Source organism: Heterodontus francisci, chromosome 11, assembly GCF_036365525.1.
Source record: "Heterodontus francisci isolate sHetFra1 chromosome 11, sHetFra1.hap1, whole genome shotgun sequence".
Lineage (NCBI taxonomy): Eukaryota > Metazoa > Chordata > Chondrichthyes > Heterodontiformes > Heterodontidae > Heterodontus > Heterodontus francisci.
Window position 1 is genome coordinate 81,239,294 of NC_090381.1, and position 26,818 is coordinate 81,266,111.

Below are 26,818 nucleotides of genomic sequence, written 5' to 3' on the forward strand. Positions count from 1 at the left end.
CATCTACAAGATGCACTGCAGAAACTCGCCAAGGCTCCTTCGACAGCACCTTCCAAACCCGTAACTTCTATCAACTAGAAGGACAAGGTCAGCAGACGCATGGCAACACCACCACCTTCAAGTTCCCTTCCAAGCTACTCACCATCCTGACTTAGAGCTATAATGCCGTTCCTTCACTGTCACTGGGTCAAAATCTTGGAACTCCCTTCCTAACAGCACTGTTGGTGTACCTACACCCCAAGGACTGCAGAGGTTCAAGAAGGCAGCTCACTGCCACATTCTCAAGGGCAATTGGGGATGAGCAATAAATGCTGGCCTAGCCAGTGTTGCCCACATCCACCGAACGAATAAAACAATTTAACAGAACCTGTATTTTTGGGTTCAACTCACTTAATGTTGGGCAAACTGAGGGTGCAACTACCACCTGGGCATTGGACCCTGTACACGGTAGGCCTTGGAAGCTGTATGCTACTGTACACCTTAAAAGGCCTGTAACAGCTTAAACATGAGCCAAAAGTTAGGTCTACTTAACTGCTGTTAGCCAGCTGCTAAGCACTGTGCACCACCACAGTGCAGCTCTGTTGGCTCACTAGTAAATTTTAAAAAAACACTTTGCTGAGAAGTTGTTAGTTGCTGTAAGGGGCAGCCTAGCTTGGCCTAATGCCCAGTTTCTGTAGCTCAGGTGCTGCCTAACGTTTCGCCTGGAAGCAGTATAGGAGGCAATATTATGCAACTCATGCGTGCCTTGGGAGTTTCCCACCATGCTGGACATACCCCAGGAAATCTTTGTCAAGCTCAAACAGAGTGGAGACCAACGTTCCCTCTAATATCCCTTCACTGTATGCGGCCTGTTTGTTGCACCGTGTGATCCCTTTAAGCTTGCCACGCATGAGCACATCTTAAAGGGATCACTTCTTGTGCAGGCCTGTTTGTTCCCTGCTCGTTAAGTTCTGGACAGCTGTGCGACTGCACAGCTTAGAGGGAACATTGGTGGAGACGCAGCATTACAGATCTCTAACCCTTTTTCTTCTCCCTAATTTCCTGGAAACAGATGCGCCTGAGACATTAGGCTGAGGAAAATTGGGCCCCACATGCGGCATTTTCTATCTGTAGTGATGGTGTTAATTTCATGTGCGTGCATAGCTTCTGGGAAAATCGCATGCTACCACATTAAGGTATCTTCTTATTGTGTGTGGAGGCTGCAGATCATTCAAAGAATACAGGACACGCTGCAAAATATGTAGTCTATTTTCTTGCAATATTAGTAAAGAAATTTAATTTTTAGAACACCCTTCCAAGTATGGCTTTAATTTTATATGGAAACCTGAAATTACACCTTATGGCTTGCAAGTTGTTTCATACTTTGAATGAATTTGTTCTATATTTGTGCTCAGGGTATGCGCATTGCTCAAACAAAGGCTGATTTCCTTGAACAGTTGGAATCTGCACGAAGAGAAGCACGGAAGTCTTTCAATGATGATGTTATGCTGATAGAAAAGTTTGTAGACAATCCAAGGTATGGGGCTTCAATTCTGAAATTACCCATTTACTTTTTTTCCTTCATTGTGCTAAATTTCATAATTCTGAATGACACAAATTATCCAGTACTATCATTAGTTTAAATATTACCTGCATGGTACTCATTGCTGGCATTCTCATAAAAATAGCACAGAATAAAATCCAGTGTTCTAAATGCAACCATATCAACTGCTAATAACTAATGTAATGTTTAGGGAGAAGAACAGTGAGATGTACCTGACCATGCAGCATCTTTCATGTTCTGGTGGCTTAACAGACTTTCATTCTTTGTTTTAGACATGTAGAAGTACAAGTGTTTGGAGACCAGTATGGCAATGCTGTTTATTTGTTTGAGAGAGACTGCAGTGTACAAAGAAGACATCAAAAAATTATTGAAGAAGCACCTGGGGTAAATTATTTCAACATGTACAAACTTGCATCTGGGCGGTTTAAATATAATGGGCAGGAGTTTCCACTAGGTAGTGATAACTTTATCGGCCAATTAACCTGAAGTCAGCCAAACCAGTGCAAAACATTGCAAACTTTTAAGTGCAGATTATGTTCAGCACAAATTGAGCTTCCACAGTCATTTATGCTCGAAGCTGGACCAGCCCACAAAACTAACCATGATCCCAGATTGAATTTAAATAGCAGGAGTTTCTGCTAATTGTGTCCATTTGTGGGCCTTCAGGGAGGCTCTAAAAATTCAGCATTTCTGGTGCAAGGACACTAATAAGCACATTTTAAAAGCTTTTAAATATGTATTTTTTTAATTTACTAAGAAACTGACACCTGTACACCAATGGGGATAGTAAATGATTAGGTATAATTTTTAAAGTCATTTTCAGTATTTAAAATCAAGTTACTCCTGGGTGGTAGACTAAACGGTCTGTTCAGACTACTAATTTAGAGTCATTGAGTCATTTACAGCACAACAGGAAGCTATTTGGACCATTGAGTCAAAGCCGGCTCTCCATGGAGCAATCCAGTCAGTCCCACTCTCCTGCTCAATCCCTGCAAGTTTATTTCCTTCAAGTGGCCATCCAATTTCCTTTTGAAGTCATTGATTGTCTCCTCTTCCACCACCCTTTTGGGCAGCAAGTTCCAGGTCATTACCACCCGCCGTGTAAAAAAAGTTCTTCCTCACATTCCCCCTGCATCACTTGCCCAAGACCTTCAATCTGTGTCCCCTAGTCCTTGTACCATTAGTTAATGGGAACAGTTTTTCCTTGTCTAACTTACCTGAGCCTGTCATAATCTTGTACACCTATATGAAATATCTTAATCTCCTTTGCTCTAAGGAGAACAACCCCAGCTTTTCCAACCTAACCTTGTAACTAAAATCCCCCATCATTGGAACCATTCTGGAAAATCTCCTCTGTACCCTCTCAAGGATGCTCACATTCTTCCTAAGATGTGGTGACCAGAACAGGATGCAATACTCCAGCTGGGGCCTAACCAGAGCTTTATAAAGGTTCAGCATAACTTCCCTGCTTTTGTACTTGATGCCTCTGTTTATGAAGTCCAAGATCCCATATGCTTTGCTAACCACTGTCTCAATATGTTTTGCCACCTTCAAAGATCGATGCACATGCACCCCATGCATCTGTTCCTGTACACTCTTTCAAACTGTGCCATTAAGTATATATTGCCTCTCCCTATTCCTTCTGCCAAAATGCATCGCCTCACACTTGCCAGTTTTAAATTCCATCTGCCACCTCTCTGCCCATTCTCATAGCCTATCTATGTCCTGTTGCATGCGGTTCATATCATCCTCACTGTTTGCCACACCACCAAGTTTGGTGTCATCGGCAAATTTTGAAATTCTATTTTTTGTGATAAAACCATTTTCCGCTGTATTAATCAAACTGCACCAAGTTACCACCCTTTAAAAAAAAATCAAGGATTTTTTTAAGCAAATTTTTTAAAAAAGATTACGTTGAAAACCACAGGTCAATCTTGCTGGTCCATGGCAGATTTTATGTTTGACTATACAAATGAGTTTGCATGGAAGCTTGAGGAAAAAACACTTCGCAGAACTACTGCAATTTTGGTGGCATTTTGCATTCCGATTCACAGATTGTGCCCAAAGTGGAAATGCTACTCCAATTAATTTATTTAGCCTGTATTTAAGATCATGATGATGCATTACAATTGTATTTATTTAATGTGGTTTTATAAATAAGATTCCATACATGATCCGGGTGCAGTTCCAATGGACCAATCCACTCCTCTGTGGATTCCATAAGAAATCCTTTTGCTCCCATTGTGTAGAATTCTGGAGCAAGTCACAACCCTTAAGCATTTACAGTCCCTGTCACTCACATCTAGCGTTCATACAATTTGCCTCTAGATGTGTTGGATGGTTTATACTTCAAAGTGATGTGGTTAAAGCCCGTTAATCTCCCCGTCCTTGACTAAATCAAGTTCTCCTGCACTAATCAAATACATGCGAGTCACTGCTGCAATTCAGTGCTCTCTCATTCTGACCCACTTGCACATTTCTCAGGTGTAATGTACATCATAGTTATTGTATAATTTCTACACAATTCTCACATGTGAAAAACATGCTATGGTGTGGTTGGGGTATTGTACAAGTTAGAGTCATTGTTTGCTAATTGTCATCATGCAGTGATTCACTTGGGGGAAACTTGCTTGCCCACTGGAAGGAAGAGAAATGGGAGGTGTCACCAGCTTGCTCCACTCAGATATCCCTTCCAGCAACCAGTTAAAGAATGGTCTTAATGGTGGCTTGGGATTGGTCACTAATCTGCTCTCCTCCAATGAGGGCAGGGAAGAAAAGTATGCCATCAAAGGAGCCACACCGTCAAAAAAAATTGTAAAGATTGAAAAATTGAGTTCTCTAATTTGGTTTTGAGTTTCTTTAGTGGAAGTTGTGTATAGAAATTATTTTTTAAAACTAATTATGCTGTTATTGGGTTCAGATGTTTCTATATCTCAAAATTCTATTCCCTAAAGTAATTTATAAGTGTTAAGTTTTTTTTAATTCACTCTCATAATAGCACTGCTGTAAAGGCTGGCATTTATTGCCCATCCTTACTTGCACTGAGAAGATGGCAGGGGGCCTTCCTCTTGAATTGCTTAGTAGTTTGATACAACCCAGCCAGTTCAAAGGGCAGCTAACAGTCAACTATATTGGTGTGGGACTGAAGTCATTTATAGGCTAAAATGGTAGCGACAGCAGGTTTCCTTCCCTAAAGATTATTAGTGAATCTTTTGGGTTTTTACAACAATCCAACAGCTTCATGATCACTTTTGTTGATAGCTTTTTATGTATTTCCAGATTTCTTTTTAAAGTGAATTCAAATTTTTAAATTGTCATGGTGGGATTTGAACTTGTGGAGCTGGATTTTCAAAACGGGACTGGGAACCCGATGCCCGGATAATTTTCTGACCCCGCGCCTCAACTGTGCCATTCACATGATGCCATCTTGAAATGTAAATGCTGTAATTGGGCAGGAGGCAGGAGCTGCCTGCAGAGCATGAGCAGCAAAGGCAGATGGCAGCCATGATGGGGCTTGCACTGCCTTGCTGAAGAGAGCAGGCAGCTTCTTAGAGGGCCAGCAGCATAAAAGAATAAGACGGTGTTCAGATATCCAAAACTGAGGTAATGTGCATGATCTGGTGCAAGATCCCCGAGGGCCCCATAATTTTCAACCTCAAAAAACAAAGGTTTCTCTTTGCCCTGCTGTGAACCCGACAGCTGTGCACTAAAGTGTTCGTGTTTGCCAGAATCCAATTGAAAATTGCAGTCTCAACCTCCCCGGCCCCTTAACAAGCTCCTCTAGGAGCCTAATGGGTTGTTAAATGGAGGCGAGTGGGTTCCCCGTTCCCTCACTCCGGCCTTCACTTTAAAAATTGGAGTCAGTCCCAGAGGCATCAGGATCCAGAGACCACAATTTTTAAATTGCGTCCGTACCAGGTCCCGACCTTTGTTGCCTGGTGTATTAGCCTAGGCCTCTGGAATACTTGTCCAGTAGCATAAGCCACTACACTATCATACTTACATCTGAACTTAAAGCAAAATCTTCTTTGTTCGTTAAGCATGATGTGGTTACAAAATGTAAATAATTTTTCTTGGACTTGCTGCTTTACATTTGTAGCCTGGAATTAGTCCTGAGGTGAGGAGAAGACTTGGCGAAGCTGCAGTCCAAGCTGCTAAAGCTGTTAACTATGTAGGAGCTGGTAAGTAAACACTCGCCACTAGAATAAGCACCAGACCCTCACTGATTTAAAGAAGTCTAGAGCCCACAGGGGTACCATCAAGAATCAAGAGGATGATGTAGGCAGCCTGTTCCCCCAACATTGCTGATATCACTCTGGGCCAACTGCCCGAAAGCATGCAATTTAAGAAAGTGATTCTGTAGAATCTTTTAATCTGATGTTCTTCTATTTATAGGAGCACAACTGCAAATAGGAGCTGAACAGGGAGGAACGTGACAACAACATCTTCTTGCATTTATATAGCGCTTTAAACGTAGTAAAAAGTCCATAAGTGCTTCACAGGAGTTTTGCCAAACAAAATTTGATACCGAGCCACGTAAGGAGATATTAGCTCAGATGGCCAAAGCCTTGGTCAAAGAGGTAGGTTTAAAGGAGTGTCTTAAAGGAGGAAAGAGAGATACAGAGAGGTGAAGAAGCTTAGGGAGGGAATTCCTTCGCTTAGGTTCTTGGCAGCTGAAAGCAAGGACGCCAAGCCTTTAAAATTGGGGATGCTCAGGAGGCCAGAATTGGAGGCGGCAGATATCTCGGGGGGGTTGGAAGGCTTGGTGGAGGTTACAGAGGGGCAAGGCCATGAAGGGATTTGAAAACAAGGATAGGAAGTTTAAAATCGAGTTGTTGCTTGTCCAGAAGCCAATGTAAGTCAGCGAGCACAGGACTTGGTGTGAATTAGGATATGGGCAGCAGAGTTTTGGATGAGCTCAAGTTTATGAAAGATGGAAGACCAGCCAGAAGAGTGTTGAAATAGTCCAATCTAGAGGGAACAGAGGCATGAATGAGAGTTTCACCAGCAGATGAACTGTGACGGGGCAAAATCAGGCGATTATTATGAAGGTGGAAGTCAGAGGTCAGTAATGCTGCAGATATGAGATTGGAAGCTTGTCTCGGGGTCAGATACACCACCAAAGTCGCGAACATTCAGGTTCATCTTTACATAGTTGCCAGGGAGAGGGATGTAGCCAGTAGCTAGGGAACAAAGTTTGTGGCAGGGCCGAAGGCAATGGCTTTGGTCTCCCAAAGATTTAAGTACTGGATGTCGGACAAGCAATGTGACAAATTAGGGAGAGTGGAGTGGTTGAGTGGGGTAGTGGTGAGGTAGAGCTGAGTGCTGTTAATGTAGATGTGGAACCTGATGTGTTTTCGGATGATGTCGCCTCGGGCAGCATATAGATGAGAAATAAGAGGGGGCCAACAATAGATCCTTGGGGGACACCAGAGATAACGGTGCAAGAGCAGGAAGGGAAGCCATTGCAGGTGATTCACTGACTGCTGCTAGATAGATAAGAATGGAACCTGGCCAGTGCAGTCCTGCCCAGCTGGAAGACAGAGGAGACACATTGGGGGAGAATAGTATGGTCAGCCATCTCAAAGGTCGAGAAGGATGAGTAGGGATAGTTTGCCGTGGTCATAGTCACATAGGATGTCATTTGTGACTTTGATGAGGACTCTTTCAGTACAGTGGCGGGGGCGGAAAATGATAGGGAGGATTCAAACATGGCGTTCCGGGAAAGGTGGGTATGGTTTTGGGGAACGACAGCACATTCAAGGACTTTGGAGAGGAATGGGAGGTTAGAGATGAATGGCATTTTTCAAGAATCGAGGGATCAAAATTGCTTTTTTTTTGCGGAGCAGGTTGGTGACGGCAGATTTGAAGGGGAGGGGGACAGTGAGGAGAGGAAACCGTTAACAATATCATCTAACATGGGGGCCAGGAAGGGAAGTTGGGTGGTCAGCAGTTTGGTGGGAATAGGGAGCAGGAGGCGTGTACCTTGGACAAGATGACCTTGGCGAGGGCACGGGGGCAGATTGGAGAGAAACTGGAGCATGATGCCAGGGCGGGGGGAGTTAGGAGAAGTTTGGTCTGGTGGCCTAGGAGAATGGAGGGAAGTGGCAGAAGCAGCTAAACGGCTGGTCTCAATCTTATTGACAAAGAAGTCCATGAACTCCTCGCACTTCCTTTTGGAGGTGAGGATGGAGAGGGTTTTAAAATGATGGTTTGTAGTGATGAAGAGAAGCTGGGGACTATCTTTTCATTCCAAGATGATCCTGAAATAGTGAGCAGTTTGGGCAGAGGAGAGCAGGACCCAGTAGGTCTTTATGTGATTTAGCAAGATCTGGTGATGAATGCCTAAACCAGTTGTTTGCCATAAACGTTCAAATCTGCATCCCCTGGTTCTAAGGGAGCGAGATGATGGCTGTGCCGGGGTAATGACCAGGGTGAGAGAGAGTGGTTTTAAGAGAGGAAGATGATAGGAGGACAGAATCTGTATTGCACCACTCTGTAGTACAATGCAATTGTGCTTGTGCTCAGATGCTTTGGGCTTTCCAATAATACAATATTACAAATGATGTCAGGATACCAATACTGACCTCATGTCATCCTCTTGATCTCCTACTTCCACTTCTGTAATATCGTCCATCTTTTCCACTACCTCAGCTGAAATTCTCAACCATGCCTTTTGATACCTCCAGGCTAGGCTATTTCAGTGCTCTGTTGGCCAGTTTCCCACCTTCCATCCTCTGTAAACTTCAGCTCATCCAAAACTCTGCTGCCTGTATCCTAACTCGCACCAAGTTCCCTGTGCTTGTTGACCTACATTGGCTTCCATTCTGGCAACGTCCTAAATTTTAAATTTTCACTCTTGTGAACAAATCCCTCCATGGCATTGTACCTGACCTGGAATTTGCTGTCTGCGAGGGTGGTGGAATGATTTCGAAGGGAAATTGGATAGGCACTTGAGGGAAATAAACTCGCAGGGTTACAGGGATAAAGTGGGGGAATGAGACTGACTGGATTACTCTACAGAGAGCCAACATGGGCTCAATGGATCAAATGGCCTCATTCTGTGCCGTAATGACTCTGCCTCTATGACTCCCTATCTCTGTTAACTTCTTCAGTCCTACAACCCTCTGATATCTGTGTGCTTCTCCAATTTTGGCCACTTGTGCATCCCCAATTTCCATTGCTGTAATGTTGGAGGCTGTGTCTTCAGCTGCCTAGACCCTAAGTCCTGGATTTCCCTCACTAAATGTCTCCTCTTTTGAGACGCTGCTTAAAATCTACTTCTTTGGCCAAGCTTTTGATCACCTGTCCTGATTTCTCCTTATATGGCTCAGTGTCAGATATTATTAACACTCTTGTGAAATGCCTTGAGATGTCTTGATAGCTTAAAGGCACTATATAAATGCAAGTTGTTGTTGTATCACTTGCATTTTTATATCAGGTTGATTTGAAAATTGAAAGGCTTATTATATAATCTTTGCTTTAGAATTCTCTATGGTCACTCTGTGAAGTCAGTAAAGCTTCCATGACAGTATAGAAACACCATAAATAGGATCATCTGATTCAGAGATGAGGAAGCTAAGTAATTCACAGATCCAGGCTGGAAAAGCAAATGAGTTTAAGTATCAATAACTAGCTCCTGAAAAAAAAAATCAGGTTAAGTTTGGCACAAATATTTTTACATTTTATTAGAAGTTTTAGGTTAACGCTTGATACTATAAAGCCCAATTTATCAAGAATTGAAATATTGTTTCCTCATCTTGGGAGGCTCTTAGAGCATTTTCTTGAACACCTGAAAGGGCTACGTGAAAACCTGGTCTCTCTTTCACTTCTGGCATCCAAGTTATCTCTCCATCAAAAGTGTCTTCTTATTTTAATTGATACTGCTATGTTCAGTGCTCTCTGAACTTTCCTTCTTTGCCCACATAAATTCCAAATACACCATCAGATATACTTTTCTTCCTAGTTTGTTGAAACCAAGTTTCAGCTCACATTCTTCTACTCTAACTCATTCTTTCCCAAGACCTCAAAAATGTAAAATCCTTACTTCCATCAGTCTTTCCTTTCTTTTAGAATCCTTGGGTTTTTTAAAGCTCCACATCATTTGTGAACATTATTTAATCACCAATTTTGGTTCCTCCTTGACTCTTTTCAAAATAAATTATATAGTGTTGTGCAAAGCCATACCTTGATTTCTCAATAATGTTTTGTTTAAAAGTTAATTGGAAGTTCCATCAATATAATGCACTTAATTGCAGTGAAAATATTTTATAATGTTCATTATTTCCACTTTTGTAATTTCTGTTTATCATTGCTTATTGGTAATTGAAACAGAAGTAAACCACCTGGTGGGAAATTTATGCTGATTTTAGAATGTAGAAATGTGTATTGTCCTTGTTCTCAAATTTTGAACTTCTTCAAAGTTCCAATCTCCCATCTCTTCTCTGAACTCTTCCCTCCCTAATTCATAAATATCAGCAATAATATCAAAAAATATATGAACGTAGTGACCTTGCTACTACAGGCTTCACAGTTATGTTTGCATTAAATGAAAACTGTAATTGTCGATAAAAATGTGACCTTTGAAATGTATTTGTTATTAACTGAGCCAACTTATTTTAAATTAAAGCCTTATCATCCACAATCATTTTGTTAGAAGTGTACCATCTGTTTAAATGAAATGTGTAAAGTAGCTACTAGCTGTGTCACTTAATGTACTGCGCCCTGATAGACCGTAATGTCCTGAGTCACACTTTTTGGACAGATCCCAACAAAAACATTTTGGCCTGGGACTGCTGCACATATTTAACAACACCTCACAATCAGGGAGATTATTGCATTCTATAAATAGTTACCTAATTTATTCCACAAGTGTCTCTTTTTAATGTTATGCTTTTAAAAACAAATCTTAACTGACTTTCTCAGTCATATTTCCTTTCATTTGACTATTTTTCATGCTTCATTTACAGCGGTTTTTCTGTCTATCTCAAGCATTTCTACAAATAGGCATTGGTGTACTTGTGGAAAATAGAGGTTACTGCCATTTCATGTGACTATGAATCTAGATAAAAGTGCAGTGTTACTTTGCATGTTCCAGATGAATTGTTTCAGGAAATATTGTGCTGATTAGATTGATGAATAATTTGCCTAATCAAAGCTACATGCCTGTTCTGTCATGACTCTATACTGTAAGTGTAAATCGTGGCCAAAATTAAATATTGAGTTGTATTGAAAAGCTCTGAATTTGCAATCTAATTATTGTTTTGGTCTTCAGGGACAGTGGAATTTATCATGGACTCTCAGCATAATTTTTATTTCATGGAAATGAACACGAGATTGCAGGTGGAGCACCCAGTCACTGAGATGATAACAGGAACTGATCTTGTTGAATGGCAGCTTCGGGTGGGTGAGAACAGTTGTTTCCCATGGTTTACCTTTTATTAGGCTTAAACCTGTAGGTCATGACTACAGTAAAGCTGAGGGATGTTTTGGTCTTAAAACACAGCTACGTTAATGTGCCTGAACAGGTTCCAAAATATCTAAAGGTTCCAATTTCACTGTTGTTTTGTAGTTAAAGGGCATTGTCCTTTCAGTATAGTATTGTGCAAGATACTTAATAATGTTTAAGCAGCTGTGGGCATGGTGGTATCAAATACTGAAAGACGTCACAGCACCTTGAAGACCTGGAATGGAAAGAAAAAATGTCAGAGCTAGGTAAGGAAACAGTATGCTTGTGCTGTAGCAATCATTTCTCCAGGAGCCATTTCAGTAAAGTGTTATGAACACTGGACTGTGAAGCATGATTATGTTTTAAAAACTGTGATTTTTAATGTAAAAATGGAGTCGGAGCTAAAGTTTTTGTACCGAAATTAGTTTAAGACACCTTTATTTTATGTAGGAATGTAGACTAAAAGGTATGCCAGTAAATAAACAGTGAGAAAGATTTAAAGAAACCCCTAGGAAATAGGAGCAGGAGTAGGCCATTTGGCCCCTCGAGCCTGCTCCGTCATTCAACTAGATCATTGCTGATCTACCTCAATACCATTTTCCTGCACTGTCCACATATCCCTTGATGCCTTTAATGTCTAGAAATCAGTCGCTCTCTGTCTTGAACATACTCAATGACTGAGACTCCACTGCCCTCGAGAATAGAGAATTCCAAAGATTCACCACCCTCTGAGCGAAGAAATTCCTCCTCATCTCAGTTAAATGGCCTGCCCCTTATTCTGAGACTGTGTCCCCTGGTTCTAGACTTCCCAGCCAGAGGAAACATCCTTCCTGCATCTACCCTGTCGAGCCCTGTAAGAATGTTGTATGTTTCAATGAGATCACTTCTCATTCTTCTAAACTCTAGTGAATACAAGCCCAACCTCCTCAGTCTCATAGGACAATCCCGCCATCCCAGGAATCAGTCTGATGACCTTTTGTTGCACTCCCTCTATGGCAAGTATATCCTTCCTTAGGTAAGGAGACCAAAACTGTACACAGTACTCTAGGTGTGGTCTCACCAAGACTCTATACAGTTGCAGCAAGACATTTTTACTCTCCTGTACTCAAATCTTCTTGCAATAAAGACCAGATTACTATGTGCCTTTCCAATTACCTGCATGTTAGCTTTCAGTGACTCATGAACAAGGACACCCAAATCCCTTTGGACTTTGACACTTCCTAATCGCTCAGCATTTAAGAAATGCTCAGCATTTGTTTTTCCTACCAAAGTGGATAGCTTCAATTTTTTACATTATATTCCATCTGCCAAGTTCTTGCCCACTCACTTAGCCTGTCTAACTCCCCTTGAAGCATCTTCGCATCCTCTTCACAATTCACATTCCCACCTAGTTTGTGCCATCAGCAAGCTTGGAAATACTGGGCTAGATTTTATGGGCCCCACTGAGGTGGGGGAGGGGGGGGCCCATAGAATCATAGCGGGGGGGAATTGGATGTCCTGTTGCCACCCCATTGCCAAGCGATTTTCCCGGGGATGAGACAGGCCTACGGGCCTCTTTCCCCCCCCCCCCCCACCCCACCATCCCCGCCCCCCCACTCGCAGCTGGCAGTACAGGGGCTTCTGCCACACGGGGAGGGCGCTTTGTAAAATAAGGCACCCTCCCTGCAGGCTTGGGGGTGTGGGGATCCCGCCGCTGTGGGCAATCTGTGGCCCACAGAAGGCTCCAGCCGGGGAACAATGAACCTCCTAGGATGCTCCCTCCTCCTGGATTTTACGACCACCAACCACCCCCCCCCACCCTAAGTCCCCCCCTCACTGGGGTCTGCCGGCCTGGTCCACTTCACTTACCTGAGGTCCAGCATTCCAGCACTGGGCCTGGGTTCAAGGCCTCTGCAGTACTGGCAGTGGCCACTGCTCCCTGTGGTGCTGCTGATACTGCTGAGCTGCCGGCCCTATGATTGGCCAGCAGCTCTTGGAGGCGACATCTCCATCTTTAAAGGGAGGGAGATCCCGGCACCAGAAATGTCACCTCCGGAACAATGGAGGATCACATGGGCAGGGGGAGGAACACAAAAAGGCCAAGCCAAGGTTCCCCCCCACATTTTTGGCCCGGCGCTGGTCTCGAGCTCATTACATTTGGTCCCCACATCCAAATCATTGATACAGATTATGAATAGCTGGGGCCCAAGCACTGATCCTTGCAGTACCCCACTAGTCACAGGCTGCCATCCTGAGAATGACCCATTTAATCCTACTCTCTGTTTTCTGTCTGTTAACCAATTCTCAATCGATGCCAGTATATTACCCCCAATCTCAAGTGTTCTGTTTTTATTTACTAACCTCTTGTATGGGACCTTATTGAAAGCCTTTTGAAAATCCAAATACGGCACATCTACTGGTTCCCCCTTATCTATTCTGCTAGTTGCATCCTCAAACAAACTCCCAACAGGTTTGTCAAAAATGATTTTCCTTTCATAAATCCATGTTGACTCTGCCTAATCCACCTTTATTTTCTAAGTGTCCAGTTATCACGTCCTTTATAATAGATTCTAGCATTTTCCCTACTACTGATGTCAGGCTAACAGGTCTGCAGTTCCCCATTTTCTATCTCCCTTCTTTCTTAAATAGTGGGGTTACATTTGCTACCTTCCAATCTGCAGGAACCATTCTAGAATCTATAGAATTTTGGAAGATGACCACCAATGCATCCACTATCTCTACAGCCACCTCTTTCAACACTTTGGGATGTAGATCGTCAGGTCCAGGTGATTTACCGACTTTTAGTCCCATTAATTTCTCCAGTACTACTTTTTGACTAATAGTAATTTCTTTCAGTTCCCCATCCTCGCTAGTCCCTTGGTTCTTTAGTATTTATAAGAGGCTCCTCCGTGAAAACAGACGCACAGTATTTGTTTAGTTTCTCTGCCATTTCCTTATTCTCCGTTATAAATTCTCCTGTCTCTGCCTGTAATGGGCCCACATTTATCTTTGCTCATCTTTTCCTTTTTACATACCATAGAAGCTTTTACAGTCCGTTTTAATGTTTCTTGCTAGTTTACTTTCATATTCTATTTTCCCTTTCTTTATCAGTTTCATGGAACTTCTTTACTGAATTCTAAAATGCTCCCAATCCTCAGGCTTACTACTTTTTTGGCAACTTTAAAAGCCTCTTCCTTGGATCTAATACAGTCTTTAACTTCTCTTGTTAACCACGGTTGGATTACTTTTCCTGTTGGGTTTTTGTGCCTCAAAGGAATGTGAATTTGTTGTAAACTATGTATTACTTCTTTAAATGCTAACCATTGCCTGCCTACCGTCATACCTTTGAATGTAGTTTTCCAATCTACCACAGCCAACTTGGCCCTCATGCCATTGTAGTTTTCTTTGTTTCGATTTAAGATCCTAGTTTCGGATTGAACTACATCACTTTCAAACTTAATGTAAAATTCTATCCTATAATGGTCACTCTTCCCTAAAGGTTCCTTTACAACGAGATTATTAATTAGCCCTTTCACATTGCTCAATACTAGATCTAAAATAGTCCATTCTCTAGTTGGTTCCTCAACATACTGTTCTAGGAAACCATCTCGTATACATTTGTCCTCCACAGCATTAGTGCTAATTAGGTTTACCCAGACGATATGTAGATTGAAGTTCCCCATGATTACTGTATTGCCAATTCAAAATGTTCAACAATACATTCAAAATGATCAAAAATACATTCCATTGAAAAATAAAAGCAAGCAAGAAAGATCCACCGTGGCTTACTCAGGAAGTTAAGGATTGTATTAGATTAAAATAAGAGGCTTATAATGTTGTCAAGAATAGTAGCAAGACAGAGGATTGAGAGTGTTTTAAAAACCAGCAAAAAGTTGATTAAAAAGGGAAAATCTAGAATATGATTGTAAACTAGCTAGGGATATTTAAACAGATTGTAAGAGCTTTTACAAGTATTTAAAAAGGAAGAGAGTAGCTAAAGTAAGCGCTTGGTCCCTTCAAAGCAGAGACAGGAAAAATTATGAGGAATGAGGAAATGGCAGTGAAATTGAACAAATATTTTGTGTCTGTCTTCACAATAGAAGATACAAGTTGCGTACCAGAAATAGAGGGTAACCTAGAGGATAAAAAGAGTGAGAAAATTAAGGTAATTAGTATCAGTAGAGAAAATAGTATTGGAAAATCTTAAGGGACTATTCTGACAAATCCCCAAACTTGTTGGCCACACACTAGGTGCTGGATTTTTTGCTGGAGGCGGGACTCCCGGCGTCGGGCTGAAAAGGCAGGAGAAACCCCGCCTTTGCCTTTTCGCACGCCCCCCCTCCCCCGGTCTTTTAACGTCTAGGTTTCATGAGCCAAGAACCCCGTCCCTTTAAAGACAGGGATCCCGCCTCCAGGAGCTGCCAGCCAATCAGCTGTATCGGCAGCCCCACCGGGAGTGGTGGCCACTCTCAGCACTGCAGAAGCTTTGGACCCAGGCCCAGCACTGGAACCCCGGACCTCAGGTAAGTGAGGTGGAGTCACCAGGGCCAGTCTGGAAGGCCCTGGTGAAGGGGGACATGTGGGTGGTTGTGTAGTCCAGGGGGAAGGGGTTCCCGGGGGTAAAGTGGTTCCCAGTGGGGGTCCTCCATTGGACAGAAAATGCCCAATGTCCAAAAGGAGGGAGCCCCCTTCCAAGCCCTCAGGGAGGGCACCTCATGTCACAAGGCATCCTTCCCGCATGGTGGAGGCACCTCCTGCCGCTGGTAAGAACCCAGCAGCGGCCGGAAGAGGCCCTTAATTGGCATTAATAGGCCACTTAAGGGCCTCAATTGGCCTCTGGACAGGAAGGCAATCGTCAGCTTGCCCCCAGAAAGATCGCTTGGTGACTGGCCCTCTGCCCCCTCCCCCGCCAGCTGTTGCAATATACCGTGCCCCCCCACCTCCAACCCCAACTCGGGGCCACACAAAATCCCAGCCTAAGGTTCATAGCTACAGAGATAACTATGGTTTTCTAACATTCTCTGGATTCTGGAACGGTCCCAGTAGATTGGAAGTTATCAAATGTAACACCACTATTCAAGACAGGAGGGGTAGAGAAAAGAGGGAACTACAGGCCAGTTAGCCTGACATCAGTTGTCAGGAAAATGCTGGAATTTGTTATTAAGGATGACTTAATAATGCACTTCGAAAATTATAGCATAATCAGGCAAAGTCAACATGTTTTTTATGAAAGCAAAATCGTGTTTGACAAATTTATTAGAGTTTTTTGAGGAGGTAACTAGTAAGGGTAGGTAAAGGGGAACCAGTAGATGTAGGATACCTGGATTTCCAAAAGGCATTTGGCAAGATGCCACACAAAAAGTTAATAGGCAAAATGAGGGCTTATCGAGTTGGAGGTAATATATTCGCATGGATAGAGGATTAGTTAATGGACAGGAAGCAAAGAGTAGGCATAAGAGGGGCATTTTCAAGTTGGCAGGCTGTGACGAGTGGAGTGCTGCAAGGATCAGTGCTGGGCCTCAGCTATTTACAATTTATATTAATGACTTAGATACATTACTCTGTCTCTTCGTCTGAGTTCGCTGCTGATACAAAGGATGGAAATGCAAGCTGTGAGGAGTACACAAAGGCTGCAAAGAGATATAGACAGGTTAAGTGAGTGGGCAACAATGTGGCAGATGGAGTATAACGTGAAGAAGTGTGAGGTTGGTCGTAAGAATAGATGAGCAGAATATTTTTTTAAAAGGTGTGAAACTTGTAAATATTGATGATGTGAGAGGCTTTGGTGTGCTCGTACAAGGAGCACAGAAAGTTAGCATGCAAATAAGGCAAGCAATTAGGCAGGCAAATGGCATGTTGGCCTTTATTGCAAGGGGATTGGAGTACAAGAATAAAGAAGTCTTGCGACATTTGTATGGGGCTTTGGTGAGATCACACCTGGAATATAGTATGCAGTTATGGTATTCATTTTTTAGGAAGGATATACTTGCATTGGAGGCCGTACAGCAAAGGTTCACTAGATTGGTCCCTGGCATGGGAAGGTTTTCCTGTGATGAGAGGCTGAGAAAATTGGACCTATATTCTCTGGAGTTTCGAAGAATGAGAGGTGATCTCATTGAAAATTAGAAGATTCTGAAGGGGCTTGACAAAGTAGACACTGAGAGGTTGTTTCCACTGGCTGGGGAATCTAAAACACGGGGGCACAATCTCAGGATAAGGGGACTATCATTTAGGACTGAGGTGAGGAGAAATTTCTTCACTCAAAGGGTTGTGAACCTTTGAAATTCTGTATCTCAGAGGGTAGTAGATTTAAGGCTGGGATAGACAGATTTTTGGTCTCTCAGGGCATCAAGGGATATGAAGAGTTGGCAGAAAAGTGGAGTTTAAGCCCAAGATCAGCCATGATCATATTTAATGGCAGGGCAGCCTCGAGGGTGGTATAGTCTACTTCTGTTCTTATTTCTTAAGGTCTTATGGACAAGGGGTGTTCACTAGTTACAGTTATTTGTCTTGTACTAGCGAGAGCTCTGTCTGTCTTTCATGAGTTATTATTTGTTATTGGTATGTGTAGTTGCCAAGGAAGGTAAGAATGATCCCTCTTTGGAGCAATTGTTTTTACAACTGGGTAGTTTGTGAGGTCACTTAAGAGGCATCGAAACACGACCATATAGTGTGGATTGAAGTCACCTGTGGGCCAAACCAGGTAAGGGTGACAGGTTTCCTTCCCTGCAGGACATTAGTGATATAGTTGTATTTTTAACAATGAAATTGCAATTTTCCCAAATTACCTTATTTATTCAATTGGGTTTCGTGACTTGACATTAATTTGAACCCCTGACCTCTAGATAGTCAATACCATACCCACTACACTACTGTATCCTTGAAGGGATGTTGATAACTGAAAGAAAATACGGTAATTAATTAATTCTGTGGGGACATAGTGACCCTTAATATCTGCCTGAAGTCGTATAGAAGCATTGCATGCTGCCAGAATGTTTAGTTTTATGTGCATGAAATGTGGATCCTATGAGTAGTGGCATTACAAATCCTGCAATGGATTGAAAATAAATGGATGTTTCTTTTCTTTAAACTTCAGGTTGCAGCTGGAGAGAAGCTTCCTATGACACAGGAAGAACTCTCTGTCAAAGGTCATGCATTTGAAGCAAGAATTTACGCAGAAGATCCGAGTAATAACTTTATGCCAGGAGCAGGACCTTTGCTGCATCTGTCAACACCAGTACCAGATGCTTTTACAAGAATTGAGACTGGAGTCAAGCAAGGTATTGAAGTTATGCCAGATTATAAAATCTTAAATTCATTTTAAATAATATTTTTCTGTAAAAGTAGATATTCATAGATATAATAGATATTAAATTCTTTTCAGGTGATGAAGTCTCTGTGCATTATGACCCAATGATTGCCAAGCTGGTGGTTTGGGGAGATGACCGCACAGTGGCACTAAATAAATTAAAATATTGCTTGCGTCAGTACAATGTAAGTATGTTCATATTTGTAAAAACTGGATTTAGTGTTGTATGATCAATCTGCTGAAGAAACATCAAAAAGTTGTATGAAGGTTACAAAGTAGTTGGAACATTTTAGTATACCTCCATTTAGGGTAGGTAATCTGCTGTGAGAAGCTACAAATACAAACAAATTTGTCCATTTTGGGGTTTTAAGAATAGGAATAGAGGGAGGCGGTGGCGTAGTGGTATTATCACTGGACTAGTAACCCAGAGACCCAGGGTATTGATCTGGAGACATGGGTTTGAATCCCACCACAGCAGAAAGTGGAATTTGAATTTAATTAATAAATCTGGAATTAAAAGCTAGTCTAATGATGGCCATGAAGCTATTGTGGATTGTTGTAAAAACCCATCTGGTTCACTAATGTCCTTTAGGGAAGGAAATCTGCTGTCCTTACCTGGTCTGGCCTACATGTGACTCCAGACCCACAGCAATGTGGTTAACTCTTACATGCTCTCTGAAATGGCCTAGCAAGCCACTCAGTTGTACCTAACCACTACGAAGTCAATAAAAAGGAATTAAACCGGATGGACCACCTGGCATCGACCTAGGCACCAGAAACGACAACGGCAAACCCAGCCCTGTCGACCCTGCAAAGTCCTCCTTACTAACATCTGGGGGCTTGTGCCAAAGTTGGGAGAGCTGTCCCACAGACTAGTCAAGCAACAGCCTGACAGTCATACTCACGGAATCATACCTTACAGACAATGTCCCAGATACTGCAATCACTCTCCCTGGGTATGTCCTGTCCTACCAGCAGGGCAGACCCAGCAGAGGTGGCGGCGAGGTGGCGGCACAGTGGTCTATAGTAGGGAGGGAGATGCCCTGGAAGTCCTCAACATCGACTCTGGACCCCATGAAGTCTCATGGCATCAGGTCAAACATGGGCAAGGTAACCTCCTACTGATTACCACCTACCGCCCTCCCTCAGCTGATGAGTCAGTACTCCTCCATGTTGAACAGCACATGGAGGAAGCACTAAGGGTGGAAAGGGCACAAAATGTACTCTGGGTGGGGGACATCAATGTCCATCACCAAGAGTGGCTCAGTAGCACCACTACTGACCAAGCTGGCCTAGTCCTAAAGGACATAGCTGCTAGACTGGGTCTGCAGCAGGTGGTGAGAGAACCAACAAGAAGGAAAAACATACTTGACCTTGTTCTCACCAATCTGCCTGCCGCAGATGCTTCTGTCCATGACTGTATTGGTAGGAGTGACCACCACACAGTCCTTGTGGAGACGAAGTCCCGCCTTCACATTGAGGATACAGTCCATCGTGTTGTGTGGCACTTTCACCGTGCTAAATGGGATAGATTTCGAACAGATCTAGCAATGCAAAACTGGGCATCCATGAGGCACTGTGGACCATCAGCAGCAGCAGAATTGTACTCAACCACAATCTGTAACCTCATGGCCCGGCATATCCCCCACTCTACCATTACCATCAAGCCAGGAGACCAACCCTGGTTCAATGAAGAGTGCAGGAGGACATGCCAGGAGCAGCACCAGGCATACCTCAAAATGAGGTGTCAACCTGGTGAAGCTACAACCCAGGACTACTTGCATGCAATAGACAGAGCTAAGCGATCCCATAACCAACGGATCAGATCTAAGCTCTGCAGTCCTGCCACATCCAGCCATGAATGGCGGTGGACAATTAAGCAACTAACTGGAGGAGGTGGCTCCACAAATATCCCCATCCTGAATGATGGGGGAGCCCAGCACATCAGTGCGAAAGATAAGGCAGAAGCATTTGCAACAATCTTCAGCCAGAAGTGCCGAGTTGATGATCCATCTCGGCTCCCGCCTGAAGTCCCCAGCATTACAGATGCCAGACTTCAGCCAATTCGATTCCCTCCGCGTGATATCAAGAAATGACTGAAGGCATTGGATACTACAAAGGCTATGGGTCCTGACAATATTCCGGCAATAGTACTGAAGACCCGTGCTCCAGAACTTGCCGCACCCCTAGCCAAGCTGTTCCAGTATAGCTACAACACTGGCATCTACCCGGCAATGTGGAAAATTGCCCAGGTATGTCCTGTGCACAAAAAGCAGGACAAGTCCAACCCGGCCAATTACCGCCCCATCAGTCTACTCTCAATCATCAGCAAAGTGATGGAAGGTGTCATCAACAGTGCCATCAAGCAGCACTTGCTTAGCAATAACCTGCTCAGTTTGGGTTCCGACAGGGCCACTCAGCAACTGACCTCATTACAGCCTTGGTTCAAACATGGACAAAAGAGCTGAACTCAAGGGGTGAGGTGAGAGTGACTGCCCTTGACATCAAGGTAGCATTTGACTGGGTATGACATCGAGGAGCCCTAGCAAAACTGGAGTCAATGGGAATCAGGGGGAAAACTCTCTGCTGGTAAGAGTCATACCTAGCGCAAAGGAAGATGGCTCTGGTTGTTGGAGGTCAATTATTTGAGCTCCAGCACTGCAGGAGTTCCTCAGGGTAGTGTCCTAGGTCCAACCATCTTCAGCTGCTTCGTCAATGACCTTCCTCGATCATAAGGTCAGAAATGGGGATGTTCGCTGATGATTGCACAATGTTCAGCACCGTTTGCGACTCCTCAAATACTGAAGCAGTCCATGTAGAAATGCAGCAAGACCTGGACAATATCCAGGCTTGGGCTGATAAGTGGCAAGTAACATTTGTGCCACACAAGTGCCAGGCAATGACCATCTCCAACAAGAGAGAATCTAACCATCTCCCCTTGACATTCAATGGCATTACCATCGCTGAATCCCCCACTATCAACATCCCAGGGGCTACCATTGACTAGAAACTGAACTGGAGTAGCCTTATAAATACCATGGCTACAAGAGCAGGTCAGAGGCTGGGAATCCTGTGACGAGTAACTCACTTCCTGACTCCCCAAAGCCTGTCCACTATCTACAAGGCACAAGTCAGGAGTGTGATGGAATACTCTCCACTTGCCTGGATGGGTGCAGCTCCAACAACACTCAAGAAACTCAACACCATCCAGGACAAAGCAGCCTGCTTGATTGACACACCATCCACAAACATTCACTCCCTCCACCACCGACGCACAGTGGCAGCAGTGTGTACCATCTACCAGATGCACTGCAGCAACACACCAAGGCTCCTTAGACAGCACCTTCCAAACCTGCGACCTCTACCACCTCGAAGGACAAGGGCAGCCCATGCATGGGAACATCACCACCTGCAAGTTCCTGTCCAAGTCACACACCATCCTGACTTGGAACAATATCGCCCTTCCTTCACTGTCACTGGATCAAAATCCTGGAACTCCCTAACAGCACTATGGGTGTACCTACCTCACATGGACCGCAGCGGTTCAAGAACGCAGCTCACCACCACCTTCTCAAGAGCAATTAGGGATGGGCAATAAATGCCGGCATAGCCAGTGACGCCCACATCCCATGAATGAATAAAAAAACCTAGGCACAAAACTATACCCAGATAAATGCATCCCACTATCATAATTTATTACTAATTGATTACAACTTGTTCCCCTCTCGTCATTCAATAGTGGAACTCATAGGGTATGATCCCTGAAGTATAATAGCCTATACTGGCAGAAAGTACAGAACAATATTACAAAGATTGATTAGGGCCAGTGTCGTGCAGGTTTTGTCAGTCATATATATCCCATTATTTCATGAGCTATGAAAAAGAGACCAGTATGCTGATAACTCATTTGTTTCCCAGTTATTTGAACTTGTGCCCAATTTACGAATATCTACCATACGATATAGACTTGATTTATTATTTGACTTTTCTAGTGCCTCTGAATATTATGTCATGGTTAAAAAAATTAATTAATTAATCATGACCCAAACTGATGTAAGTACTGGTGCTCTTGTACATTCTTTGCAAAATCAGTTTATTCACAGATGTAGGACTTCATAAAGGATAAAGACGACTGATGTTAAGCCTGGGCATATATAAAATATAAAGTTGGCTGCTTTTTGTGGTTTCCGGAATGCATGGCAGAATAAATGCAAATCAACATGCTTTATGTAGTGTGTTATTACTGACAGTTTGCCATTAGAAAATTAGAGAAAATCTGATGATGAGTTGACAAATAGTGAGATATTTATATTATTCAGCTGGAGGTTGTTTACTTGACAGATTAAGCAAAAATGCTTTTTGTAAGTGGAACCATTGATACTGCTTGGACATGTAAAGATTTTGGAAAAGTGTATGTAAGCATAATAGATGCTGAGAAAGTAACTGGTTGGGGGTCTGGAAACTCATAAATACAAAAATGCAAAGAACATTTTTCAAGCAGCATCAATGGTTCCACTCACGAAAGCATTTTTGCTCAATCTATCAAGTAAACATCCTCCAACAAACTGAATCAAAAATGTCACTTAACATCTTTATTAAGGAATTAGTCCTATTATATTCTCCTTCTGTTTTTTGTGCATATTGCTTTTATTAGTGTAAACTAGCTCTGTTTAATCAAAAATATAACTGCTGTTAGTTTTGATCAAGAGAGAAACTCCATCTGGGAACTTGGCCATTCCCCTTTACCTATTATATATGAATAACAAATTGGAAGTTATGGATGCAGATGTCCATATAATTTTGATTGCTTCTGTGTTGTGACAGATTGTAGGCTTAAACACCAACATAGATTTCTTGCTCAACCTCGCTGCTCATCCTGAATTTGAGGCTGGAAATGTGCACACAGACTTTATCCCTCAACATTATGAGGGACTGTTTCCAGCAAAGGAAGCGACTGGTAAAGATGTCCTATGTCAGGCAGCACTTGCTCTGATACTGCATGAAAGGATTCAGACCAACGCTTTCAAAGCACTTTCACATGGTAGGAACTCCTTGTGATCTACCGATTATGCAAACATTTTAAAAACACAGGTGTGCTTATATGTGATCATTTTTTCTGAATTATTTTTCAGATCCATTTTCTCCATTTGCAAACAGCAGTGGGAGAAGGTTAAATATTCTATACAGCAGAAATCTTGCATTGCTTGATGGACAGAATAGTAAGTACTATATAGCCAGCACAACTGTGATGCATAGTTTTACTCTTGGCTTTTGAATTGTTGCTTTTGCTAGTAATTTTCAAATGTTTCTGCTCGCTAGTTATGTACACAGATAGAAGTAATAAAATAGTAATTTACGGTAATAAAGCTACTAAAACATCAGATAGCTTTATTGCTATAGAATTCATCCTAAGATAATAACATGTAAAAACACCATTTCACATTATAAAAATTAAACACTACCTGCACTTTTCCAGCCATTTCTCTCCTCTTCTGTTCATAAATTTTTGAAATATTAACATTAATTTTATTCCATGATTATTCTAATTCTTTATTTTGTTTCTGAAATTGGAAGTTATTTGCTTACAACCTTCTGCCTCCCTCTTCCCAGCACCAATTTTAGAAGTAGCAACAATTCTTTTTTTAAGAGAAGCTATCATCAATGGCTTTAATGCTATAGACTACAAACCTTTCTCATTCATAAGACAGACCTTTTAAACTGAATCACTGTCGATCCAAAATATCATTAATTAACAGCAAAAAATAACAGTTGAAAGACAGAAGGGTACAGCGCCAAATTTAGATTAAATAATTGGTAACCCAGTTTAGTGACTATTTGGAAAAGATTAACTAGTTACGTGTGTACTGCAGCCAACAATAAAACTGATGTGCACAACTGTGCTCCATTTTGAATGCATGGTACCACAAAGCAATGAAATGTAATGGGATTCAGTTTGGTTTTGCCCTAATATCTGGGGTGCTGTACAGAACAGCAAACAAAGGGACACAGTAGTCACCCAGAAAAAGAGCTAGCAACCTTTACAAAATGTAAAATATATGACAAGACGTGGCGTGTTTCTTAACAGTAAGTATGCATGCACACACACTGAAATGTTATAAAAGCAAAATACTGCGGATGCTGGAAATCTGAAATAAAAACAAGAAATGCTGGAACCACTCAGCAGGTCTGGCAGCATCTGTGGAAAGAGAAGCAGAGTTAACCCAAAAGGTTAACTCTGCTTCTCTTTCCACAGATGCTGCCAGACCTGCTGAGTGGTTCCAGCATTTCTTGTTTTCATCACTGAAATATTATGCTTTTTTTAAAGTAAATTAAATCTTTAATATTACTAAGCTGATAAAACAAGTGCATAAACCAATGTATAACTTCTAAATTGTTCCATTACACAAAGACCTGGTTTGAAAAGCTTCTCACTGTTCACTATGGACTACAACATGATCTCTAGGGAGAAGATTATGTGTGCATCTCAACAATCATAATCAATGCACCTTACGACAAACAGTAAAGCACCACATAACAGCATCTAAAATTGTAGCACTTTACTAGAGAATAAAATTCTGCCTCTATGTGTGTTGGTTCGAAATAAGTTATAGTTTTTGAGTGTATTCAAGACAGAGGTTGATAGATTTTTGGATAGTCAGGAGACCAAGGAATATGCAGGAAGGTGAAGTTGAGGTAGAAGATCACAGAATCATGATCTTATTGAATGGCAGAGCAGGGTCGACTGGCCTACTCCTGCTCCTATTTCTGCTCCTACTTATGCTTTTATGTTCTTACATTAACACTGCAGTGTATAATACTTGTGTTTGTTTTTTCCCACTCCCCCCCCCACCCCCCACCAAAAAGAGGTGAATATTGATATTACATATAATTATGATGGGACTTATAGTATTAAGGTAAGCTTATAATAATTTTTGTAATATATCAAGTTAGATACATAATTTATTTTTCATTGTGTAGAGATGGTAAATACTTGTGGAAGGTTCAGATACATCTCTGTCTTTGCATGTATTCTTACCATTTTCATTTTTTTAATTGAGTGTATTTTTATTTCTTGACTTATCGTTTTCTCCCCGTTTTCCCTTCCATAATTAAGATAGTTAGACATGTGGGGTGCAGTTTCAGGGCTAGTGGTAAAATTTGGTATTCCATCCATGTAATGCTTGTTTATGAATGTAAATGGACAGGGAGCATTGGCAAACTGTTCTATGCTGCCATTAGAACCGCTCATCTGGCATCCATACATCTGGGGTTCCATTGAGCCCAACTGTGTATCCCCACCAACCAGCTAATACAGTGCAAACAAAGATTGGGCCTGGGATCTTCTGGCTTTATGTTGTTTAATGACAAGGAAAGCAGTGCATTTACCCAGTGAGACATTATAAACAGTTTCCTAAGATCTGTAGTTCGTTGCATATTGATTATTCAAAGAATAGAATCAATTATTTTTGTGCCGTTTTGATGTTTTCTTTATTTTTCTATTTTTATTTTGTTCATTTTTTATGTTCCTGTTGAGCTGATCTAATTCAGGTAACAGTGGTATCATATTTTGGGCAAATTAGGAAAACTTAACTTACATCTTCACTCCAGACAGTTTATTAGTTAATCCTGTGTTCTAAATGCAACAAAAATAAATAATTTTAAAAATACAATTGATTGTTTTTTCTTGTCAGAATTGTTTGCTATGTGACAAGAGAGAGATCTGTGGTGTATGTGTACCTGAAGAAAATCCGTGCTTATATTAATGACACTGGCAACAGACTAACATCTGCTAAGTTTGACAGATACTTGTATTAACCTTTCTTTTGCAATCAAAAATCAATGCCTCTGAGCAACTAAAGGGGATGATTTTTATACTGTATTTTAAATCTGCCAAGTCATGCAGTTGGAGGTGCAGCAGCAGCCATAGAACCATACTTCACAGGAGACTATTTGACCCATCATATCTAAAATGGCTGTTTGCTAGAACAATCCAAAACTAAAACTTCTCTTCTTTTTTTTTATTCATTCATGGGATGTGGGCGTCGCTGGCTAGGCCAGCATTTATTGCCCATCCCTAATTGCCCTTGAGAAGGTGGTGGTGAGCTGCCTTCTTGAACTGCTGCAGTCCATGTGGGGTCGGTACACCCACAATGCTGTTAGGAAGGGAGTTCCAGGATTTGACCCAGTGACAGTGAAGGAAGGGCGATATAGTTCCAAGTCAGGATGGTGTGTGACTTGGAGGGGATCTTGCAGGTGGTGGTGTTCACATGCATTGGGAAGCTGCCCTTGTCCTTCTTGTTGGTAGAGGTCGCGGGTTTGGAAGGTGCTGTCCAAGGAGCCTTGGTGCGTTGCTGCAGTGCATCTTGTAGATGGTACATACTGCTGCCACTGTGCGTCAGTGGTGGAGGGAGTGAATGTTTGTGAATGGGGTGCCAATCAAGCAGGCTGCTTTGTCCTGGATGGTGTCGAGCTTCTTGAATGTTGTTGGAGCTGCACCCATCCAGGCAAGTGGAGAGTATTCCATCACGCATGTGCCTTG

The 26,818-nt window shown here is 42.3% G+C and overlaps 1 protein-coding gene across 2 annotated transcripts in view; it reads left to right on the forward strand.

The window, feature by feature from the left end:
- The window catches only part of mccc1 (methylcrotonyl-CoA carboxylase subunit), an 80,324-nt gene that overhangs the window by 33,395 nt on the left and 20,111 nt on the right, over positions 1-26,818 (forward strand). For both annotated transcript variants that reach the window (XM_068042334.1, XM_068042336.1), the window contains exons 7-15: positions 1,395-1,516; positions 1,816-1,927; positions 5,643-5,724; positions 10,818-10,945; positions 18,067-18,250; positions 18,355-18,464; positions 23,104-23,320; positions 23,412-23,498; positions 25,144-25,193. In XM_068042334.1, the coding sequence (XP_067898435.1) occupies positions 1,395-1,516; positions 1,816-1,927; positions 5,643-5,724; positions 10,818-10,945; positions 18,067-18,250; positions 18,355-18,464; positions 23,104-23,320; positions 23,412-23,498; positions 25,144-25,193 (1,092 nt within the window). The remainder of the gene's footprint in view (positions 1-1,394; positions 1,517-1,815; positions 1,928-5,642; positions 5,725-10,817; positions 10,946-18,066; positions 18,251-18,354; positions 18,465-23,103; positions 23,321-23,411; positions 23,499-25,143; positions 25,194-26,818) is intronic.